At 37.5% G+C, this 25650-nt stretch overlaps 1 protein-coding gene and 1 long non-coding RNA gene across 2 annotated transcripts in view; both read left to right on the forward strand.

Annotated features, from left to right (window-relative positions):
* The window catches only part of notch2 (notch receptor 2), a 95803-nt gene that overhangs the window by 23968 nt on the left and 46185 nt on the right, over nucleotides 1-25650 (forward strand). Inside the window, 1 exon segment of the mRNA XM_022670193.2 lies at nucleotides 1643-1724. Coding sequence (XP_022525914.2) covers nucleotides 1643-1724 — 82 coding nt within the window.
* LOC125806095 (uncharacterized) lies at nucleotides 6309-17959 on the forward strand. The gene is made up of 2 exons (XR_007441413.1): nucleotides 6309-16415; nucleotides 16468-17959. It is a non-coding gene; the product is annotated as an uncharacterized LOC125806095 (long non-coding RNA).

Raw genomic sequence — 25650 nt, forward strand, 5'->3', positions numbered from 1 at the left:
AATAGGTTGATAGTTTTAGATCAGCAAGATGCTGGATAAATATAGACATGGCTGTCGCTGATTCATAAAGAGTTTGTGGGTTTGAGGTAATGGTTAAACTGTCTTCATGTTTGTCTGTGTCTGTCTGACCTCTTTCTCTCTCTCTCTCTCTCTCTTTCTCTCTCTCTGTCCTGCTCTCTCTGGTCATTCTTTTTCTAATGTTTTAAAACACGGGTGTCCAAACTTTTTTTGTTGGGGGCCAGAAGGAGAAATATATTTGAAGTCACGGGCCACAGACTCTGTAATAAAACAAATAATGAAATATACCACTTTAAATAATACATTTTCCTTATTATTTCGTTTACACACCATTTTACTTGACTTACTATCTTTATCTTTGACAGTGTTGTGTAAACTAAGATTTTTCAAATTGATGTTTAATTTCATGATGTCTCTTAATATGAAACTCCTTAGTTAGACTCTTTGGCCCGTTTTTCTGCGCTAGAAATGCGCACCCTCTCCGCTTTTAGACTCTTTGTCTAAACTCATAGACTCATACGCAGTGAGAAACAGCAGCAGGAGCTCCTCAGATAAAGTCCTGTTCTCATTTTGACTCCACAGAGCTGAGCTACTGTCACTCTCGCGTGCTAACTTGTTATGCTCACTGGCTAGCATTAGCTAGTGAGCTCTGCCAGTGTGCTTCTTTAGCGAAGCTGTTCTACACAGCGCCTCTAGCGGTATGGCGGCGTGTTAAAAATGCATAATGGTTTTAATTTGCTCTCTGGTATAACGAATGAACCGATATACGGCACAGCACTAATGCATTATGTTAGTTTTGATTTTTTTTAACATTTAGTGATTTTTTTTAATTTAATTTCAGAAGATACAATGAATCAGCATGCATTCCAATATTTTTTTCCATATTGTGTAGTGCTGTGTGAAATGACGATAAATATCCTGGGGACAATAGAAAAGTGTCTATTGTGCTTCTTACCTTCTTACCTTCTTTCCTATCGTTTCTACAGTAATTTCATCAATTATTCATGCAAATATATAAAGTAGGCTACGATTAAATGTATTGGCGTGGTCACTTTGCATAAATTCAATTTATATAAGTGATAATAAAGTAATCTTTGCTAAAAAGCTTCATAATGTGGTAAGCAATGATATTATTTTGTCATATTTTTCGAAGAATAACTGAAAACATACTTAAATGTGGTATATCATGATATATATCGCTATCATGATATAAAAAATTTCATATTGTGATATATGATTTTTCCCATATCGCCCAGCACTAATATTGTATATCTCTATATTAGTGCATTATTTTATAAGATTTAAAAAATGGTTCTTTAACAATATTGTTCAGAGCTCTGAGTCTTGAAATACCAGCACTGCTATCAGAAATTTGGAGCCACGCTCGACTCTGATGGCTGCTGACGTTAATCCCGAGCTGTGATTGGAGCCAAAGAGTAATTAGAGGAACTTGGCTGGAACTCCTGCGTTTTAGCTTTGAATAATGAGTGTCCGGTCCTCCGAGCTCTGCAGATATCAATCCCAATCAAAGAGTCTGGAACAGATTGCAGCGTCTCAGGTTTCTGTGCTGTGTGATTGCTGTAGAGTAAATGGAATATTAATCACGTGTCTCTGCCTGTTTCAGCTCTGCAGTGTCTGAACTCCGTAACGCCTTGCCTGCACAATGCCAGCTGTGTCACCTACCCCAACGGAACCGGATACTGCAGGTAAGAGAACGTTCCAGACTGGAGCGGTTCAGCCGGCGTACTTTACAGCTTCCTTTCTCCGCTAATGTTACGACCCTCTTACTGGTGTGACATTTCCACCACGGCGTGGTTTACAGCTCCCTACAGTTCCCTACAGTTCCCAGAGTCCTGGAGTTGGATTAATATAAGCTTTTCTAGTGAAAAACTTACGAAGAAGTTAAGAAATTCACACTGTTTCAGTTCCCATTGTATATCTACTAGAGACTATATAGAGAGATTATATCTGTTCAGTATCATTTATTTTACTTGAATCCTGGATATATGGAGATATTTTGAAGTGCATTATTAGAATTATTAGTATCATGATTCATTTCTTGTGTTTTTTAAAATCTCAGTTAAGGGTGTGCCATATTATATCGTATGCAAAAAATCATAAAAATAAGCTTAATCTATGAACAGTTCTTATTTTGGTGCAGTAGTGTATTCTTGAAATCATTTTTTTAAATTCAGTATATCGTCATATCGCCAAGAGTATCGCCATAAAATATCGTGAGATTATTTTAGGGCCATATCGCCCACCTCTAGTTCTTAAGAAGCAATGTCTTCTTAAAATCTATGTTCCTAAAACACGTTTTCACAAGCATTCTGATTTCTTGTTTTGGATTAGATTTTAGGAAGTTGACTAATCTGATGATTTTTTTTTTTTTCGATTAATCGATTAGTCAACGGTTATTTCTGCTATGTCTTCCATCTTTAAAAGCAATGCGGTACTTTTACAAATTAACGATTAGTCGCCGATAATATTTGTAGTCGACAATTTTTTAAAATAATCGGCACAGTCGATTATATCGACTAATCGTCGAAGCCCTACTTTGGAGTTGGTCAGTTAACAGTTTTAGTAAATGTAAAAAAAACCTGTAAAACAACGTGTTAGGATTTCTCTTAAGAACAAATTTCAGAACATTCCTACATTTTTAATTGGGTAAAGGCCCTGTAGTTCATAAAAACTTAAAAAAGTTTTTTTATAGTTTTTTATAGTTTATTGCATTTGTTAATAGCAGTATATTATCTGGCTAATATAACAGATTAAACGGCACCTTATCAGCAGTTTAGCTCAATTAAAAAGCAGTATATTTGATAGCTGGGTCAGATCAAGTGTAACGCTCCAGCAAAAAAAAAAAAAAAACTGATTCCAAATTGATCACATGCATTAATGCTCTAACATTGACAGCCCTAAGATACAGCTCTGGAAAAAATGAAGAGACAACTTTACTTTCTGAATCAGTTTCTCTGATTTAGCTGTTTATAGGTTTATGTTTGGGTAAAAGGAACATAGTGGTTTTATTCTATAAACTACAGACAACATTTCTCCCAAATTCCAAATAAAAATATTGTCATTTAGAGCATTTATTAAAAAAAAAAAAAAAAAAAGATGCAGAGCTTTTAGACCTCAAATAATGCAAAGAAAACAAATGAACATATTCATAAAGTTTTAAGAGTTTAGAAATATTTCAATATTTGGTGGAATAACCCTGTTGTGTTAATTACAGTTTTCATGCATCTTGGCATCATGTTCTCCTCCACCAGTCTTACACACTGCTTTTAGATAACTTTATGCTGCTTTACTCCTGGTGCAAAAATTCAAGCAGTTCAGTTTGGTTTGATGGCTTGTGCTCATCCACAATATATATATATATATATATATATATATATATATATATATATTACTTTATGATTAAATGACCATTTTTTATATAAATTTGTAGGTACAGATGTCCATTGTTAGCATTTCTTGCAGTTGTGTCTGTGGCTTTTTTATTGAAAATATTAATATTGGAATGATATATTGTTTTGTTCTATCCACTGAAGTTAGGAATTATATTGTGAAAAAAAAGTTTGACAATATTGTCCAGCTCCATGATGTTTGTTTAATTTTATTTTTATTAAAATTATTACAGATAAAGAAGCTTTATATCATGTAATGCTTTGTTAGAACTTTAGAACTAAGTTCTTCAACTCCACTTTATTTCATCTCCATTACAGGCAGAGATGGTTCCTCATGCCATCATTTGAAGAACCGTTTACATTTAAAGTGCTCTTATTTTTTAAACTGTACTAAAAGTAAGAAGTGTAAAACAGGTTTAGGGAGGTTCTGAAGTGAAGCTCACAGTTAGAACAGCCAGTTCTTGTTCATGAAGTGCTTGTTCACCTCACCTGACGCGACACAGGAAACCCCGAGTATAGAGTGGTAAAATGTCAGAGACAGAGTGAGGGTAAAGGTGGATGATGAAAGGAGGGGGTCTTGTTTCATTTGGTATTCTACAGTGTTGCTCAATCTTATTTTTTTTTCTCTGTGGGTGAAATAATAATGAAATTTTCTTGGCTGCAGAAGACTTCTGACTCCTCAGAGGCTGAGCTTTTCCATTGGCTTCTGCTCTATTAGATGTGAAATACGAAATAGAAGAGACTGGACCAGAATCTGCATTCTTTCAGATTTATTTATTACATTGTAGATTAGTATTGAAGGCGGTAAAACTATGAAGGAGTGTGTATAAAATTATGTATTAAACTAAAGATTTTAGATAAATCAGATTTTGTAATATTTAATATGTTAAATTCTTCAAAATATCACTTTCTGCTTTGATGTCAGATGTCATGCACATGCATGGACTTTAATATATATTTCTTCTGGGAGCTTCATTCAAGTTAATCTGGTTAATTTGAATTATTGTTTGTATGCATTTTTCAAAGCAATGAAATGAATGTAATAACTATTTTATCTGGCATTATTTTATTTTTGCACTGTTCTTAAAAAAATATCTAATTACTTTTTAAAATTGGCTTAGTATAAGTTTTATTAAGTTGGTTTTAACTCCCTTTAAATGTAAAAAAAAACATTTGTTTGCATATTCAAGAGTTCTAAATGGAGCTATTGTCTTTTTTTTTGTTTTTTGGCACTTTGTTTTTTGGCACTTATATACAAAAAATAATTAAAAAGAAAAAATCAGTTAAATAAGAGCTAAAAAGTAAAAATCGTACTTGAGAAATACTCATATATAAGGAATATATGGTGGCATACTGGTGTATAAATATTAACTAACTTAAGATTAAACATTATTATATTATCAGCTAATATGTCAAATTTATAAAAACAATTGAAAACACACATAATATACAGCTCTGAAAAAAATAAGAGACCACTTAAAAATGGCCAATTTTTCTTTCATTTTACCAAATTGAAAACCTCTGGAATACAATAAAGAGGAAGATGGATGATCACAAACCATCAAACCACCAAACTGAACTGCTTGAATTTGTGCATCAGGAGTAAAGCAGCATAAAGTTATCCAAAAGTAAGACTGGTGGAGGAGAACATGCCATTTCTGAACTATTAAAACTTTATAAATATAAACTTGTTTTCTTTGCATTATTTGACGTCTGAAAGCTCTGCATCTTTTTTGTTATTTAAGACATTTCTCATTTTCTGCAAATGAAATGTCTGTAGTTTATAGAATAAAACAACAATTTTAATTTTATTCAAACATAAGCCTATAAATAGCAAAATCATAGAAACTGATTTAGAAACTGAAGTGGTCTCTTATTTCTTTTTTTTTTTCCATAGCTGTATATAAATTTAACTTATTTAACTGGGCAGGGAGTCAAAATTTGACCTAACACTGCTGCTAGCAAAGACAGTTTAAGTGAAGAGATGCATTAAATTCAGTCTGAAGGTTTTCAAATAATGTAAATTCAACAATTTAGAATCTCCACTTTCGATCTTGATCTTGATATATCTGACAATAATTATGTAATTCAGCTATTGTATGTAACTATTGCTCCTCAATTATGCTGCAGTATTAGCGCTGACACTGAAAGTCTAGGCTATTTTCTGAGGCATATGTGCAGCGTGTTCTTTGTAATTGTGGTTTGGTCTGTGTGCAGCACGCTGAAACAGTTGTTACACACCTTTAAATGGTTTTGAGAGTAGGCAAAACTATGCAAAGTGAATTTCTGCAAACAAAATAGAAAGAAATGGGGGGAAAAACGTCAGGTAACTGTCTGAGCAGGAAGCGGATTAAATGTCAGAGATCTTTGGTTTGGAGAGTTTTGCACGCGCTGGTTTTCCTCTCACCGCACGCCGCACGCTTTCCTCCTGCTATTTGCGTGGTGAGTGCTGTATATATTTCTGACAGCGGAGCCGCGCTGCGTGTAATTATGCTCTAAAGCTTTAAATTCGTTCGACACTCCCAAACGCATCGCCCAAAATAAATACCCGCACCAGCGCAACCTCTCATGTTGCCTTTTAATGGGTTGTGAAAGAGGGAACGACTCTGTTCCCAGCCTTCCCTGCTTCGCCACTGACGTTCGGCCGCCGACAGACTCCAGCAGGGGGGTTCGATTTCAGCTGAACGAGGGATTCAATCCAAATTTCCACCATCTGATCATTTTACAGATTTAAAAAGCTTCAGCTGGCTTCAGAAATGGCATGCAGGTTTATTTGCATAATGTAGGAGAAAATATACACACATTAACATAACATTATGACCATCTCTTTGCTTCTACATCCAGTATTCATGTTTTAAGCTCCACTGATCATGTAGGAGTAGTGTATTTTAGGATTTCATTTCTAATTTTTTCTCCATTTTTTCCACAATTTACACGACCAATTATCCAACTTACGCATTAGGACTCCCCCTATCACTAGTGAGTAAAGACTAGCACATGCCTCCTTCGACACATGTGAAGTTAGACTCCGCCTCTTTTTGAACTGATGCTGCTGATGCAGCATTGCCGAGTAGCATCACAGCGCTAACACTCGGAGAAAAAGTGCAGCGACTAGGTTCCGACACATCAGCTCACAGACGCAGCCTTGTTCTGATCGACATCACCCTTTGGAGTGATGTGGGGAGAAAGAGAACCCCATCTACCCATCCAGAGAGAGAGAGAGCAAGGTCAATTGTGCTCCCTCAGGAATCCGGTAGCCGATGGTAAGCTACATGAACAGGATTCGAACAGCGCTTAGCTTGCTGTACCACTCAGAGCCCTTTTATGTATGAGTTCTACCAGTCAGGTGTTAAGGAGCAGTAAAAAAAATACTTCACTAAAGTACAGCATTATAAAGAAGTTTCAGTGAAGTTTCTCCAGCACCAAGGCTGGAGCAGTATTAGCATTAGCCGCTAACTGTAGCACTTGCTCTTTCACTATTCAGAGGCGAGTATATAAGACTGTAATCTGCGTGTTTTATCGTGTTAAAACGAGCTACTTGGAACAAACCGCTAGCTAAGCACTAGCGCTAAGCACTGCTGCTAACTGCCGCTAGTGCTTCTGCTAATCGCACTGTTGAAAATATTGCAAATCTAAGCATACAGTAATAAATGGAAGCGTTTTACTCACCCAAATAAACAGTTTTCAGGAGAGAAATCTGTGTAGATTAATATTCGACACCCTTGTTCCTTACTATTGTCGCTTGAAAAATGCGTCTTATAATCTGGTGCCCCTTATAGTCTGTGAAATATGGTACTTTGTACCTCTATAATTATAGTATAATCTATAATTCTGTTTCTGTGCATACTTTAATAATATTATCCTTTCACTCATTTTATGCATTCATATAAACTGAAAACAATTAAAATTAAGTAAGAATAACGCAGTATCATGATATGCTGTGTGTTTTTTTATCGTGTCAGAATTTCTTGAGATTTTTTTGCTGAGATATGATATGCTGGGATATGGCACACACCTAGTGGCAAATGTGCCGATTTTTTTATTTTTTTTGATCAATATTAGAATTTCCAACAACGACAGTTTGCATTAACGTGGTCTGGAAGCTGGAATTGCCCTACAGGTTCCCCCACTTGGGCACCAAACTCTTTCATGACTTGTTTCCTTTTTCCAGGTTAAAAAAACGCTAAAAATGCTTGAAGGGTTAAATACGTGTGGGTTCAAAACAAGAGGCATTTAGTTTTTTTTTTTGTTTAAAAAAAATAACTTTTAAAGGGAAACTTTTGAAGCACAAAAAAACAGAAGTGTGAAATTTTCACAAGCTGAGGGATTTTTCTTTGCCCTTTTAGAAGCTGGTGTTTTGAGCATGACCTTTAATTAACTGTGATTTTTTTGCTGAATATTGTTAGAAGGCTGGTGAGTCACTGTGTGGTTTCTGTTTCCAGCACATGATGAGGATTGTGATGGATAAAGCCGTCGATGCTCGGCGTTCTGACTGTTCACTCTGAGGAAGATTTTTAATACATTATAATAAACCGTGTTGAACCTGTTCTAGAGTGGCTCATTCAGTCTGAGGTGACGTGGTTGACATGTTTCCTGAGTGGGAAATTCAAAGAATGCCAACAAAAATGTTACACTCATTGACAAAAACATAAATTAAAGTCTATTAAAGTTGATTGACGTAATGGAATGCAACGTTAAATGTGATTAAGATATACAGCTCTGAAAAAAAATTAAGAGAGCACTTCAGTTTCTGAATCAGTTTCTCTGATTTTGCTATGTATAGGTATATGTTTGAATAAAATATATATTTTTATATATATAAAATACAGACAACATTTCTTCCAAATGTCAATTACAAATATTGTCATTTAGAGCATTTATTTGCAGAAAATTAATGACTGAAATGGCTGAAATAACAAAAAAAAAAAGACACAGAGCTTTCAGACCTCAAAAAATGCAAAGAAAACCAGTTCATATTCATAAAGAGTCATTTTAAGAGTCCAGAAATCAATATTTGGTGGAATAACCCTGGTGGTTTTTAATCAGTTTTCATGCATCTTGGCATCATGTTCTCCTCCACCAGTCTTACACACTGCTTTTGGATAACTTTATGCTGCTTTACTCCTGGTGCAAAATTTCAAGCAGTTCAGTTTGGTGGTTTGATGGCTTGTGATCATCCATCTTCCTCTTAATTATATTCCAGAGGTTTTTAATATGTATAAAGATTATTAGATTATAAGATTATTAGACAAAACTCTAAAGATGAAAGGATGCTGTAGTACCTCAAGCTTTGATAAAAGATAAGGTATGGTTGGGCATACAGGTGCATATAACATCCTGCACAGCATTTGCCCTCTTATGTTACAGCTGGACCTATAGATCCTGCACACTCATAGCAAGCATTTCAGCTGGCCCCTGATCATGTGACCCCATGTGATCTGAGAAATGGCAACTTTACAGGAGAAAGACTTTATTCCAAGTCATTTTGAAGATTTCTATTGGTCTCTTAATCAGAAAATGTGGATATAATATAAAAATCAACGACCAGATTCAGATTAAAAGGTCAAAAAGTCAAAATGGCAGAAAAGAGATGCAAAATTGATGCATGCCAGTGATTTTAATACTGTGATACAATCAGAAAGTGGAAATATTTTATACAATCTTCTATTTGTTGACTCTTAAGATCACATATTGACGCTGTTGCATCTGAGAAATGGTAACTTTTACAGGAGAAAGGCTTTATTTCAAGTCATGTTGGAGAATTTCTATTGGTCTCTTCTTCATAAAATGTGGATATAATATAGAGATCAAATACCAGATTCAGATTAAAAGGTCAAAAAGTCAAAATGGCAGAATGGAGATGCAGAATTGATGCGTGCCAGTGATTTTAATACTGTAATAAAATCAGAAAGTGGAAAGTATTTCATTCTAAGTCATTTTGGAGAATTTCTGTTGGTCTCTTCTTCATAAAATGTGGATATAATATAGAGATCAAATACCAGATTCAGATTAAAAAGAGTTTGATGAGTGCCAGTGATTTAATACTGTAGTAAAATCAGAAAGTGGAAAGTCCCTAAGCTAATTTTAAGGTATGAGGGCTAAAAATGAGCAGGATATGTGCTGTACATGCTTGCAGTAAGTGTGTGTGAGTGTGTAGGAGTAGAGCAGGTGTGACATGGCTGCCAGTGTAAGGGTGAGCAGTTACTGGAAGAGATGAAAATGACTCTTTCTCCCTATTTCTCTCTCTCTCTCTTCCTCTCTCTCTCTCTCTCTCTCTCTCTGTGTTTTTCTCTGTATGTAGGTGAGGCGACACTCGAGAACCAAAGTCAACAAGTCGTGTTTTTCTTTTTTCTTTCTTTCTTGCTGCCACTGAGAGCTTAGAACAGGAAGAGAGGAGTGTGTTAGAGGTGTGTGTGTGTGTGTAAGTGTGTGTGTAAGTTTGTGTGAGGAAGAGCGTGAGCGGCAGAACCGGTGCGACTGCAAGCCTCAAGCCAGGGTGTGAGAGCCGAGTTTGTGTGTGTCACATTGTGTGTGCATGACCGGTGTGTATGTGTGTTATATGTGTGTGTGTGTGTGTGTTTGTGTGTGTTCCCGAGGGCTGATGAGATTATTGAAGTGTAATTTTTGCAGAATGTTGCAAAAATCCTCTGAGAACAGCGTCAGCCGACCTGCTGAACTCCCCCAGCCTCCAGCCCCCTCGCCAGAAATCAGAAAACCCTAAACTCAAGATTTAATCTAAGCTAAAATCCTGATTTTGATCTAAAGTAGGCGTTCCTGAGTCTCCTGAGGCTCTAGATGTTAATAAGTGTTCAGTAATAAAGGTGTCGTATTGAGGCGACTCATGAATCATCACAGTGAATTCGGTCAGAACCAAACTGGGTGGGAGGGAGGGGCGGGGCTTCTGCTGATTAATTCAGATACATTCATTTTAGTTACCGTATTTTTTGGACTATAAGGTGTACCGGATTAAAAGGCGCACTATCAATGAACGGCTATTTTCTGGTCTATTTTTTTCATACATAAGGCGCACCGGATTATAAGGTGCATTAATTAATTAATACTATTAATCAGCAGGTCTCGCCGCTGGAGAAAAAAAGAGTGATCAAAGAGAAACAGTGAAAATGTAAAGAAAAAGAAGTGAGACAGAGGAGGAGAAAGAAAAGAGAAATTGGGTGTGAGAAAGAAGAAAGAGAGCGAATAGGAAAAATAAAAGGGAAATAAAAGAAATAGAAAAAATAAGGAAACAAGAGGAGAAAAAGACAAAAAGAGGAAATGAGGCCACAAGAGAAGCAAGAGAAAGAGACTAAGAGAGAAAGAGTGTAAGAGAAGAGAGAGAGAGAAAGAACAAAAGAAAGAGAGGGAAGCAAGAGAGAGGAGAAAGTGAGGGAATAGAAACAAATGAGAGAATGAGAAAAGAGCAATACTAGTAATCAGCAGGTCTCGCCGCTGGAGAAAAAAAGAGTAATCGAAGAGAAACAGGGAAAATGTAAAGAAAAAGAAGTGAGACAGAGGAGGAGAGAGAAAAGAGAAAGTGGGTGTGAGAAAGAGAAATGGGTGAGAGAAAGAAGAAAGAGAGAGAATAAGAAAAATAAGAGAAATAAAAGAAATAGAAAAAAGACAGAAACAAGAGGAGAAAAAGAGGCCACAAGAGAAGCAAGAGAAAGAGACTAAGAGAGAAAGAGTGTAAGAGAAGAGAGAGAGAGAGAGAGAAAACAAAAGAAAGAGAGGGAAGCAAGAGAAAGAGACTAAGAGAGAAAGAGTGTAAGAGAAGAGAAGAGAAGAGAGAGAGAGAGAGAGAGAGAGAGAGAGAGAAAGAACAAAAGAAAGATAGGGAAGCAAGAGAAAGGAGAAAGAGAGTGAATAAAAACAAATGAGAGAATGAGAAAAGAGCGATACTAGTAATCAGCAGGTCTCGCCGCTGGAGAAAAAAAGAGTAATCGAAGAGAAACAGGGAAAATGTGAAGAAAAGAAGTGAGACAGAGGAGGAGAGAGAAAAGAGAAAGTGGGTGAGAGAAAGAAGAAAAAGAGTGAATAAGAAAAATAAAAGAAATAGAAAAAAGAAGGAAACAAGAGGAGAAAAAGACAAAAAGAGTAAAAGAGGACACAAGAGAAGCAAGAGAAAGAGACTAAGAGAGAAAGAGTGTAAGAGAAGAGAGAGAGAGAGAGAAAGAACTAAAGAAAGAGAGGGAAGCAAGAGAAATGTGAAAGAGAGTGAATAGAAAGAAAGGAGAGAATGAGAAAAGAGAAATAAAATAAATAGAAGAGAATATAGGGAGGCTTCTAAGTAAACAAAATTATAATTCTTACAAAAAAAGTCTAAGTGCGCTGTATAGTCTGAAAAATAGTAAATAGTTTTTTTTCCAGTCAAACAAAAAATAAAAAAAAATCAAAACTGCACCAGATTTTAAATCACGGATTATATCTGACAAAAACGTAATGAATAGTCTGTAGCATTTTAATCAGTAATTTCCCAAAAACATGATTTTTCTTATTGTACTGGTTACTGCACGTGCACACATTGAAGGGAGTGGATGAATGGGTGCTAAAATATATATCTGAAGACCCTCTTCCACTCACGGTGTAACCAGCCATCTGATTGGTCTGATCTGATTCTTTCTGTTAAGGGGTGGGATTTTATTTGTAAAAGTTATTGGTGTAAGAAAATGTTCATTATATCAAAGTCTTGCATTGTTTAGTTTTGCCATACTTTTATTCAATTTCAATTAGTTTATTATTAGTTTATAATTATTTTTAATAGAGAACTTTTTTTTCTAGCACCTAATAAAGGATGTGTGATGTGTGTGTACTGATTCGTACTGAGCAGACAGGAAGAAAAAGTGTGTGTGTGTTTAAGGGCTGAACTTTGGAGAGTAAAATTGAGACGGGCTGTAAAAGGCTCGCTCGCTGCATTTTTTCAGCTGAAGCATTTTTTTCAGCTCTGAACAACACGGCTTTGTGTTTGGTCTGAAGCAGCCCGTGCTAACTTATTAATTCTGCCCCTGACTTTATTACTCTTTCTCTCTTTCTCTCTCTCTCTCTCTCTGCTGGAGGGGTGGGTGAAGGGGGTGTTGTTTGATCTGACGTGTAGAATTTGCCTGAAGGGAAGGAGAGATGGAGGGAATGTGAGCGGAGGAGCTGGAGGAGGTTCTTTATCACTGATGGAGGTAATTTGAGACGTGACGGGTTTTGCTGCTGATGGAGACGGAGGATTTTTAGGAGAGGAGCCAGAAATTACCCTGTCACTGCCTCTCCCCTCTTCATCATTCTGTCAATCATCTCTCTCTCTCTCTTTCTCTCTCTCTCTCTTTTTCTATTCTTTAGAGGAGTGTTTTTGTGTAGTGCTCCTGCTGTCAGCTCTCTCTCTCTCTCTCCCTCCTTTCAGATCTGTGCTCTTATTTTTCCTCCCTCCCTCTCTCTCTCCCTCTCTCTCCCTCACTCGCTCTCTCTCTTTGTGACTTCAGGAGGGAAAATTGGACTTAAAAAAAAAGAGAAAATTGCAAAAAGACATAATGGAGGATTAGGGGGTCGGAGAGAAGGAGAAGAGAGAAAAAAAGAGTAATTGAAGAGAAACAGGGAAAATGTAAAGAAAAAGAAGTGAGACAGAGGAGGAGAGAGAAAAGAAAATATGGGTGTGAGAAAGAGAAATGGATGAGAGGAAGAAGAAAGAGAGTGAATAGAGAGAAAGGAGAGAATAAGAAAAATTAAAGAGAAATAAAATAAATAGAAAAAAGACGAAAACAAGAGGAAAAAAGACAAAAAGAGGAAAAGAGGCCACAAGAGAAGCAAGACAAAGAGACTAAGAGAGAAAGAGTGTAAGAGAAGAGAGAGAGAGAAAGAACTAAAGAAAGAGAGGGAAGCAAGAGAAAGGAGAAAGAGAGTGAATAGAAAGAAATGAGAGAATGAGAAAATAGAAATCAAATAAATAAATAAAAGGAAAATACAAAAAAAGAGAAACAGAAGGAAAAGAGGGAAAAAAAAACAATAGGAGAAAAAGACAAAAGGAGAAAAGAGGCCACAAGAGAAGCAAGAAAAAAAGACTGAGAGAGAAAGAGTGTAAGAGAAGAGAGAAAAAGAGTGAATAAGCAAGAGAAATGAGAGAAAGTGAATAAAAAGAAAAGAGAGAATAAGAAAAGAGAAATAAAAGGAATAGAAGAGAACAAGGGAGAGGAGAAAAAACAAGAGAAGGAAAACTAAAGCCACATGAGAAGCAAGAGGAAGAGACTAAGAGAGAAAAAGAGTGTGAAAGAAGAGTGAGAGAGAGAAAGAAAAAAGAGAGCAAATAAGCAAGAGAAAGGAGAGAGAGTGAATAAAAAAGAGAAATAAAAGGAATAGAAGAGAAAATACAAAAAAAGAGAAACAGAGGAAGAGTGCGAGAGAAAAGAGAGAAAGAGAGAAAAAAGAGAATAAGAGAAGCAAGAGAAAGGAGAGAGTGAATAGACAAAAAGGTGAGAATGAGAATAGAAAGAAAAAGACAAAAAAGAGAAACAGGGAAAGGAGGAAAAAACGAAAGGAGAAAAGAGATCACAAGAGAATTAAGAGAAAAAGACTGAGAGACAAAGAGTGTGAGAGAAAAGAAAAAAGGAAGCGAGAGAAGCAAGAGAAAGGAGAAAGAGAGTGAATAGAAAGAAAGAAGAGAAAGACAAAAAAGAGAAACAGAGGGAAAGGAGGGGGAAAAAGACACAAGAGGAGAAAAAGACACAAGTAGGAAAGAGGCCACAAGAGAAGCAAGAGAAAGAGACTAAGAGAGAAAGAGAGAGTAAGAAAAAAGAGAGTGAGAGAAGCAGGAGAAAGGAGAAAGAGAGTGAATAGACAAAAAGCAGAGAATGAGAATAGAAGAGAAAAAGACAAAACAGAGAAACAGAGGGAAAGGAGGGGGGAAAAAAGAGGAGAAAAAGACACAAGTAGGAAAGAGGCCACAAGAGAAGCAAGAGAAAGAGACTGAGAGAGAAAGAGAGAGAGAGCGAGTAAGAAAAAAGAGAGCGAGGGAAGCAGGAGAAGGGAGAAAGAGCAGGAGTTAGGTAATAATGTTGGGCTGCTTGTCGCTAACGCTAATGTTAAACTACAGTCAGAAGTGCAGCCGAGTGTAAAGAGCGGCAGCTGAGATTTGATCAGGCTCACTCACACACACACACACACACACACAGACACACACATACACACAGACACACACACACACACACACACACACTGTTTCTTTTTCACTCACTCAACCCCAAACAGTCCCCACACTCCACTTTCCCTCTCTCTCTTACACACTAAATACTTGTGCACCCCCCCTATACACACACACACACACCTCACGCCCTATACACACACACACTCACACACACACACCTCACCCGAGACCACCTGACTCTATGGTGTGTGACTAGCATGTCGGAATATGAATGTAAGAGTGTGTGTGTGTGATGTGGAAGGAAGGTGACAGGTGTGTGTGTGTGTGTGTTGGTGGAGGTGAGTTCTGGAGGGGGGAAAGTTACTCATTGTTGCCGGAGTCAACAAGAACCTACTGCCTGAGGGGACACCCCCCTTCTAAAGGTACAGAAAGTCCACACACACACACACTCACACACACACACACACACAGACTGGGACGGAAGCCTTACAGAGTGGTGGAGAATGTAACAACCAGACTCTAAAGCCACAGAGCAGCGTGCCAAACTAGTCAATCTCAGTGACACAACCAGCCTGATCTCACACACACACACACACACACACACACACCTATCCCTCCGCACCCACAAGCTCAGACCTATTCATCATCTGCACCACAGTTTCTCACACTCGTATCTCTTTCCTGCTACTCCACTGACGTCACACTGCAGTCCTGACATTGTTCACAAGGTCCTCGTGTTGTTGTATTAATTTTCACTGTGTAAAATCCCGATATTAGGAATTTTGGGCCCGATCCAAGTATATTTAAGTATATTTTCAGAGATGCACCAATGTGGGAATTCTGTTCCGATGCTGATACGGCTGCAACTAACAATTATTTTGATATAAAGTCAAGTCAATTAGTTTTATTGTCAATACTGCACATGTGCAGGGCATACAGAGATTTAAATTACGTTACTCTACTCATCACGGATTGCAGGCAGGAGGCGGACGTAAAAGTATAATTAAATAAGAAACAAACAAATAAACAAACAAACAAGGAGCAAACGAGAAAACAAGCAAACATAAACAAACAGGGAGTAACAAACAAGGAACAAAAAAGGGACAGAAATAATAAAAAATAAACTAAACAGGACAGGGATAAATAAATAAATAATTAATAAACAAGGAATATAGAGAGTGCAATAAACAAGAAAACGAGGATAGACAGAACAACATAGAAAGGTTCAAAGACCGACGAATAAACACAGACATAAGAGGACTATATATATACACACACAGAAAGCACACACCTGGGGAAAAAGGTAACGAGGGGCGGGGCTATAAATTACACACACGTGATGGAAAATTACTGGGGAAGTTTTTTCTTTAACAAAGATATATTATTAACTTTATCTGAGAGAAAGATGCTCCTTTAGCTACCAAAACTATTAACATATTTGAGGCTAGAAAAAACAACTGTTATTTTTATATTTTAAAGTTTTTCTTTAAGAAGATGAGAATGTCACATTCTCTGGAGAAAGGGCGGCTCTTTGAGCAGTCACAATGTCCGCAGCGTCGGCTACAGTGTGCTGCGCCATTCGCGTAGCGCGCTCGTGCTTGTGTAGCTTAGAGGGAGGGATCGTCGATCCTCTTTTTGACTTTGATGCTCGAGACCATGACATAATTTTGATCGATTCTGATAAAATATCGAAATCGTGACACCCCTATTGACCAGGGTTGTGGATCTCCTGGAACTGGAGCTCTAGAGCAGGGGTGTCCAAACTAATAGAATGAAAGTTTGCCCGCTGTTAAGCAGGTTTTTATAATGTGAGATTCAAAGTTTGAACGCTAGGTGTCAGAAACGGGCCAAAGAGTCTAAAAGCAGAGAAGGTGCGCATTTCTAGCGCAGGAAAACGGGCCAAAGAGTCTAAAAGCGGAGAAGGTGCGCATTTCTAGCGCAGAAAATCGGGCCAAAGAGTCTAAAAGAGGAGAGAGTGCGCATTTCTAGCGCAGAAAATCGGACCAAAGAGTCTAAAAGAGGAGAGAGTGCGCATTTCTAGCGCAGAAAATTGGGCCAAAGAGTCTAAAAGAGGAGAGAGTGCGCATTTCTAGCGCAGAAAATCGGGCCAAAGAGTCTAAAAGCGGAGAGGGTGCGCATTTCTAGCGCAGCAAAACGGGCCAAAGAGTCTAAAAGTTGCCGTAATTAAGCAGTTTTATATTAAGAGACATCATGAAATGAAACATCAATTTGAAAAATTTTAGTTTACACAACACTGTCAAAGATAAAGATAGTAAGTCAAGTAAAATGGTGTGTAAATGAAATAATCAGGAAAATGTATTATTTAAAGTGGTATATTTCATTATTTGTTTTATTATAGAGTCTGTGGCCTGTGACTTCAAATATATTTCTCCTTCTGGCCCCCAACAAAAAAAGTTTGGACACCCCTGATTTAGCGCTTCAGAGAGTGAAGACGCTGGGCAGACATTGTCCAGCAGCAGCTTCAGCTTCAGCCTTCCTTTATACAATGGAGTGTTTCACAGGAGCTTTGTGGAAAGCACGAGTTCAGTGGGTGAGAGAGAGAGAGAGAGAGAGAGGGAGTGAGTAAGAGAAAGAGAGAGAGAGAGAGAGAGAGAGAAGTGTGTAAAAGCACACAATCTGTAATGGTGTATACTGTTCTCACATCAGAATTTATGACACATCTGGACCCAGCAAGGCTCACAGACTGACCACAGAGCAGCCTACTCATCTATTCATCTATTCATCTACCCTCACTCTCTTTATCTCTTTCTCTGTCTTTTTTATCTCTCTCTTTTTCGTTTCAGCTTTCCCTGGGTTTAGTCTTTTTTTTTTGCTCCCCTCCTCCCCCCGTCTCTCTGGTTCTCTGTGGTTCTCCATGGCGCTGCTCTCTCTCTCTCTCTCTCTCTCTCTCTCTCTCTCTCCGCTGCGGTTTCTCCTCCACTCGGATAATTACAGAAAGCTGAGTACGTAGGAGGGAGGAGAGAGAGAGAGAGAGGAAAGGAAGGAAGGAGGGAGGAATGGAGGGAAGGCATGTCTAAAAATAAACTTGGACTCCTGTAGAAGAAGAGAGAGAGTTTTGTGTTGTGAGAGGTTGTAATTGTCTGGTGTAATTGCAGGACGGGAGCTGGGAGCCGTTGTCGCGTGTTTTTGTCGTTTACTTTTGTTCTGTTTTTCTCTCGACTTTGAAAAACTCTCCGAAGCTCTCAGTGCTGTTTGAGTTTCAGATGGATGTGATTAGATAGCTGGCAGCAGAGTGTGTGAGTGTGTTTGTGTGTGTGTGAGAGTGTGTGTGTGTGTGTTTGTGCGTGTGTGAGTGTGTGTGTGTGTGTTTGTGTGTGTGTGTGCATTCAGATTTTATTAGGCAGGAGTCTAAAGACTTGTTAGAACATATGAGAGAGAGAGAGAGAGAGATAGAAAAGGAGAGATACAGAAAAAGAATAAAGAAAGAATAAGAAAAAGGGAAAGAATAATGGAGTAATAGAAAATGAGAGACAAAGCGAGAAAGAGCAAATAGTGTGAATGAGACAAAGAGAGATGGAGTGAGAGAAAGTGAAAGACAAAAAAAAGAAAAAGCAAATACGAGAGTAAATAGACAAAGAGAAATGGAGTAAGAGAAAATGAGAGACACCAAAGAGAGAAAGAGCAAATTAGAGAGTGAATGAGACAAAGAGAAAGGGAGAATGAGAAAGACGAAGGAGGGTGAACAAATGAGAGGTAGAGAGTGAATGACAGAGGGAGAGACACAATGAGAAAAGAGAGATAAAGACACAATGAGAAAAGAGAGATAAAGACACAATGAGAAAAGAGAGATAAAGACACAACAAGAAAAGAGATAAAAAAGAAAAAAGAGAAAGAGGAAAAAAAAGGGAAAAAAATTAAGACTGAAGAAACAGAGAGAGATAGAAAGAAAAATAAGGTGAAGGACAGAAAGGGGATGCATGAGAAGAGAACAAAAAATGAGAGTGAGAAAGTAAAGAAGACAAGAAAGTGAACAGAACGAATAAAGAAACAGTGAGGGAATGAGAGAAAAAATGAGAAAGATGGACAGAAAGACAGAGAAAGATAAAGTAGGGAAGAAAAAAGACAAGACAAGGACAAAAAATGAGAGTAAGGAAGGAAGACGAATCAAAGAAAAGAGGGAAAGAACAAAGACTGAAAGAAACATTGTGAGAGAGAGAGAGAGAGAGAGAGAGAGAGAGAGATTGATAGATAAATAGTGAGAGAGGAGGTCGTTCCACCCACACACCCTACGCCCCTGTGGATCAGACTTGAGGAGGTGGGAGAGAGAGAGAGAGAGAGAGAGAGGATGGAACAACGTGAGCGAGAAAAGAAGAGAAAGAGAAAAAGAGAGGGGGAGAGGACGAGAAGGGAGGGGGGCTAATGAAAACCATCTGTAGAAATCTGACACCTTGAGAGAGAGAGAGAGAGAGAGAGAGAGAGAGAGAGAGAGGTGGGGGGAGAGAAAGAGAGAGAGAGAGATAGAGAGAGAGCGCAAGAGGAAATTTATGAAGGATAACAAAGAAACCCATAGATGAGTTTAGCTGCTGCTGCGTTTTGGTGGGTGGCTGTTTCATCAATAAGCATTAGCTGTAGCTGTGACACTAGTGTGTGTGTGTGTGTGTCAGGAAAAGCAATTAAACGGAATGTGCTCTTCATTGCTGCCATAAAGCAGGTTTACACCAAGCCATACATTGTGTATTTTGCATAACAGGTATGCCTAGTATGCATATTGTTATGAGTGTGTTCACGGTTAGCAATGATGCTAATCCAGCAAGCTACCCATCGAGCCATTCGCTACTTTCATCCATGCTAAAAGAAATTTCCAGTAAGTTGACACACCACCACTGTGCTGAAGACTATTAGGCAAATACCAGCAAATAATTAATTACCGTATTTTATGGACTTTAAAGTGCACCATATTATAAGGCACACTATCAATGAATTATCAATTTTCTGGTCTATTTTCATAAATAAAGCCCACAGGATTATAAGACACATTTTAAGCAACACTAGTAAGGAACAAGGGTGTTGCTATGTTTCCTCTCTAATTCAGCAGGTCTTGCCGCTCTGGTCTTTTAAAAAAAGTCTTTAAGTCTAAAGAGCGCTGGATGTTAATCTACACAGATTTCTCCCCTGAAAACTGTTAAGTAAGCGTAGATTTCCAGCATTTTAGCCCAGTTAGCAGCAGTGCTATCTACAGTTAGCAGCATTTAGCGCTAGTAAATGCCTTGGGTGTTACGGTTACCCAGGGCCCTCATGTAGGGGTCATCCCCTAATGCTGATTCTTTTCATTAACATTTAAATACATAGCCATTATTAAACCCTTAAGAAATATGTGCACTGTTTGATATTTAAACTGATGGTTTTATTGATTATGTTATACCATAATATTGTTTATTACTGTCATCGTCAAAACTATTGCGAATTAGAGGGGGTGTGGGGGGGGGGGGGGTGTGATTTGTACTCATAAAGTTCTTCAAGGTTGGCAGATCTCCAACATTAAGCCATGAATCAGTGTAACTATATTTGTGGGAGGATGGATTGTGGGAATTCTGATTACCTCAGTCCTGATTACCTCACTAATGCTCTTTTAGCTGAATGCAATCAAATGCTCAAAGTAGGGCTGCACAATATATTTTATTTCAGCTTCACAATCACGATGTAAGCATGTAGAATCACAGAGTAGGGCTTGCAGGGTCCAATGAAATCAAACACAGTATTTATTGCACATTATTTAAGCAGAAAAGTGAATGAATAGAGCAGGTGTCCCAATACTTTTGTCCACATAGTGTATAAAGAGAGGTTAGAAAAGAGCCACATGTATAAAAGCCGAAACCGTTCAATAATAATACGCTGAACGTTCAATAAGAACAAAGAAAAGAACAGAAAGGAAGAAAAGAAAAGCAAAGCAAACAAAACCAGTCTGAACCGGGGAGAACGTGGGACGCTAAAACCACACACAGACTCTCCGCACCACCCTGAAGTTGGAGTTTTGATGTTGTTGGTTCAGGCTGTGCTGAAGATCCAGTGCTTAAGACGGGGTTTAAGGTCTTTATGAGAATATTAAAGACAGGCTGATGAATCGAGCCTCAGCCAGGAGGAAATCTGACCTTAAAGTTCCTGCAGATCTGTTCTGGAACCTGACTTGACTTTGTGCGCACAGGCATGTTTGCAGTATACGCTGTGTGTTTGATCAGGTGGCTGCGCTGCTCGCTCGAGGGCCGGCCGACCGGCTGTCCGGCTGGTTCAGTTTAAGGCGGGCGGGAGTTAAACCAAGGGTAGCCGAGTTGTTCTATAAGTTGTTTTTCCACCTGAATCATGTGCTGAAATGAAGATTTTTGGCCGAAACTGAAATAAAATAGAAATATTTGGCCGAATTTTGCAATTTTCATCAATTTATAAGTTAAATAGCATTACAATTCTGTCATTTAAAATTATTTATTGAATTAAATTATTTATTTATTCCAGCAGACATACAGGCAAAACACAATATATTTATTTCAGCAGTGCAAATTTAGTCATAGATTTACCTCAGCACTGCTATTTTGATCAGATATTTGCCTTATTAGTGCAATCTAGTCATGGATGAAAAAAATTACTCAACAACAGAACAACAGTTTTTTGGTAAATTTAAAGTTAGCCATCTAGCTAACTTAACTTACGATCTTAATCTTGTGCAGCTCATATATATTAGCTGTAAAACAACAAACAAAAAAAATCAGCCAGTTTGTGAAGATTTGTACAGTTTGAAGAGGTAGTAAACTGATACTACTGAACACTTTATTTCATTAAAAGTTTATAAGTAAATATAAAAAATAGCAGATACATCGCAATTTGATTCAAAATAAGTACACACAAAGTTATTTTTTTTTGCCATTTTTGGCTGAATAGTTTCGGTTGCCATATATTTGGTGCATGCCTACATAAAATAATAGTTAGTGTATTTAATTTTTTTTATTCCTTTACAGCAACAGTGTTTTATTACACATAAAAATAGCCTTGTTACTCCCATAGATTCAAGACTCAAGAGAACACCAGTTTTCCAAACGTCCAACTAAGCTTTAACTTTAATATATTTACATTCTACTAAAATACATTCATTTACAATAAGCATATATGCCGCTAAAAGAGGGAGGAAAATAGTGCATCCCAAATTATATTATCAACATTAACATTTTTAGAAAAATATTTTGGGGAGGAAGATTAGTTATATATAGGACCCTTTTTAAAGTTTTTGTATTTAATGGCATTTTCCCACATTTAGTAGTTTAGAAACCAGTACTTAAAGCTCCACTAGGTAGGATTGAGATTTTGTGCTCGCGGGCTCCCCCCTACAGTTGTAGAGTGTAATAAATGTTTCAGGCGGATTTTAGTTTCTCTTTCTCGTTTTCTGGCTTTCACAGACATATTCGATCTCTTTCCAGCTTCTGCCAGAGTGTCTGTATGTTAGTTTGTGAAGAATTAATCAGTAGTCCTTGTAGAACTGTTAGAACTAAAGGTCGGAAAGCAGGTCGCAGTTCTCACGAGCGTTGGTCTCGGCTGCCTCGGAAAACTTACAGAGTCTGGTTTGAGCTCAGAGGAGCTCCGGCACAGACACGAGAGCACCGCTATTCCTCCTGTTACACCTCAATGCAGCGCTGCAGTTTAAAGAGTTTAAAGCTGTAATTTTACTTCTTTAAAAAGATCAAAAATCAAGGAAATCCTACCTAGTGCTGCTTTAAAGTAATGAATGTCAATACGTTTCACATCTTTCAGTGAGATAGGGTGTTAGGTCAATTTAATAAGAGAATTGTTCTGTTTTTGTAACATTTGTTCCAGTTTCCCACAGCCTGGCAGGACCTTTTGTGGGAAGCTGTTTTAGAAACTCCACCAAATGGTACAGTGTGAGAGGTCAGGCCAGGGGAGTTCCTCTAATGATTCCAGCTCTTACGACCTCATAATGCTGCTGGACGTTAAAATCAGCCTCCTGTGTCTTTAATGGGCTGAAGCTAATGCAGGCCTGAACACGGCCTGTTAAAGTAAGTTAGCCGCAAAAGGAGAGAGAGAGCTCCTGACCTGGGGGGTCGACAGGGGAGTGTTTGAGGCCTGGGGCAGGACACCATAGTTATACATATAAACACACACACACACACATGGTTAAACAAGACCAGTCATGCTTATATAGGTTGACTGATGACTGGAGTGTTTTTTTTGTTGAGCTTTACACTCTTTAAACACTCTATATCTTAACATTAGTGTTGCAGTAATGGGATTCATAGTATTCCCTGATATAAAATGCACATTTATTATTTATTACTAGTATTTGGGAAGGCAGAGAAAAGCAAAACCTAAATCAGATTTTACCTCAGATTTATCCCACTAAAATCAAACTGATATCACCCGTGGATTCCTCTGGATTCCCCTAAATGAATGTGTCGCTTATTGACCCTGTCATCAACTATCAGCAAGTAATCCAGCTCAGAAAAAATGCTGGAAATGCATCAGTACCTTCTGTTGTAATAATCAAGCAATAATACTAATCAAGATTTTGAGTTAAAAAGGACGAGAAAATAAGATCTGTTTGGTTATAAACACTCCACGAGTTAAAAAAAATAGTTTCATTGCTGCTCTGTTTGTAGCTGCGCTGTTTGGCTTGTAAGCGCTACATTGTTGCTAGGTTACCTGTATTGTATGTGGCAGAGAAATACATGAAGAGCTTCGGTTACAGCGCATTACCGGCTGATAATGTCACGCATAAAACGCCTCTCAGCCAATCACATTGCAGGCTCACACCATCCTTATTGTAGCTGACCTACAAATACTCCAGCTTGTTTTGTCAGTCATGTGACTGCACTATGCCACACCAATTAACAAGCTCAACCTACAACTACAATGTTTTATTATTATTATTATTTTTTGCAAATAATCTTTATATAATTTCTTTACCTAGATCTTAGATTTGCAAAAACACACACAAAAAAAACAAAATTAATATAGTATATCACTTGATCAAGGATGTTCAAAACCATTGCGATGCAATTTATATGTTTGTTATAATTCTATTAGCATATTTTTTTGCACTAGGGAAACATGGAGACACCCCTGTTCCTTACTAGTGTAGCTTAAAATGCGCCTTATAATCAGTTGTGCCTTATAATTTTTTAAATACAGTACTCTAGTATTTACTCAGTATTTATTCAGTATTTACTCAGTATTTATTCAGTATTTATTCAGTATTTATTCAGTAAGCCAAATGTAGTATATTTTATATAAATATTGGAATTGGCAACAATAATTCTAAGCATTTCCCAGCACTGATTATGTGTGTTTATATATGTGTGTGTCAGTTTGTTGTTGTTTATGTTCTGGACAGAAGCAGCTGATTGGTGGATGTGATAACGTGAGTTTAATCTGTCCACACTGTCCAGAGCTGAAATAACGGAGGGGTGGATCACTCTGAAATAAACACAACTGGAGTGAACACACTCCGCTAACAAACCACACACTGTTCACATTGAAACACACTCCAGTTTCCCTATCTGAGAACTGGAACTGGATACACACACTCACCTATACTGACACACATTCACCAACAATGCATGAAGTCTGAGTTTAAGGATTAAATGTTTTTAAAAGTCTTAAAAAGGCATAAAAAATGTGTTTATCTGAAAAAAATGACCTTTATTTGTCTCAAAATGTCTATCAAAAATCGATCTCCCAAACATCTAATGTCACACACTGTAAATACAGTTTTGGTTTTATATTTGCGTATCGGATTTCACAAATGTTTTTTCTTGCAAATTCGATATGCAAGTTAGCTTACTTGCTCTCAGTTAACGTAGACTGTACTGTAGATATGAAAGGAAGGTTATTTATATGGGGGTTAGATATAACCCTAATCTTGCATTAGATCTGTTTTTTAATCAGTAAACAGTTCCTGTTTGTTTGTTTGTTTGTTTGTTTGTGCAAAACTGTTAATTTATGTTGGCTTAGAATATTAATTTGTCAGGAAATACAAGCATAAGAATTGCATACTGTAAAATCTGTAAACTTTAAATTAGTTGTGTTAATATTAGGGCTGCAACTAATGATTATTTTGGTAGTCGACTAATCTGAAGATTATTTTTTTCGATTAGACGATTAGTCAACGATTATTTCTGCCATGTGCTCAATCACTAAAAACAATAGAAACAACTGAGCATGAGATTAAAATGGCATTTAAATGTCTGTATGTTGTTAAAATGTGTAAATTACTTATACTTAAGGGATTAAATATGTAATTTGTTGTGATTTTGTTTTTTGATTTGTTTGGGCACTTTTGCAGACAAAAAGTTAATAAGTTTATTGTGAGTGACTATGTGAGTGATCCATTTATCCTTTATCTCCTATTGCGCTTCTGTCCCACAGCACTTTGTGTAATGCAGTACTGAGACAAATTAACGATTAGTCGACATTGAAATTTGTAGTCGTCAAATTTAAATAATCGACATTGTTGATTTTATCGACTAATCGTTGCTCTTAATTTAGTTTCTGAATTGTAGTAAAACAGATATACCTTAAGTTTCATAAATATCAGATGAGAGAAAGAGAGAGATAGAGGGAGGGAGGGACGGAGGGAGGGAGGGAAAGAGAGGAAGAGAGAGACAGAGAGAGAGAGAGAGAGAGAGAGAGAGAGAGAGAGAGAGAGAGGGAGGGAAAGATGGGGAGAGAGAGAGAGAGAAAGAGAGAGAGAGGGAATTCCGTATACTCAGTGGTCTTTTGCAATTCAGTAATTTCCTCATTCTGTTCTGTGGGTCATGTGCTCAGAGGCCTACAGCAAAAAGCAATGCAGAAATGAGTCCTGCTGTGACCTCACACACACACACACACACACACACACACACACACACACACACAGTCACACTTCAACTTAGTAAGCCATAGATACACACTCTATGTCCAAATGTTTATGCTCACCCTTTCAAATCGATGCATTTACAATCAAATCCTCACTGCAATTCAGTTCTCCACCTAGTACAAAGCATTTTCTGGACATTAGAGAACAAAAGCAAGACTACCGGTACTATAAATACCATAGATTTTAGTAGAATCAAGAAACATAATAAAAACATTTGTCCATATAGTTCA

Source organism: Astyanax mexicanus, chromosome 12 (genome assembly GCF_023375975.1).
Source record: "Astyanax mexicanus isolate ESR-SI-001 chromosome 12, AstMex3_surface, whole genome shotgun sequence".
NCBI lineage: Eukaryota > Metazoa > Chordata > Actinopteri > Characiformes > Acestrorhamphidae > Astyanax > Astyanax mexicanus.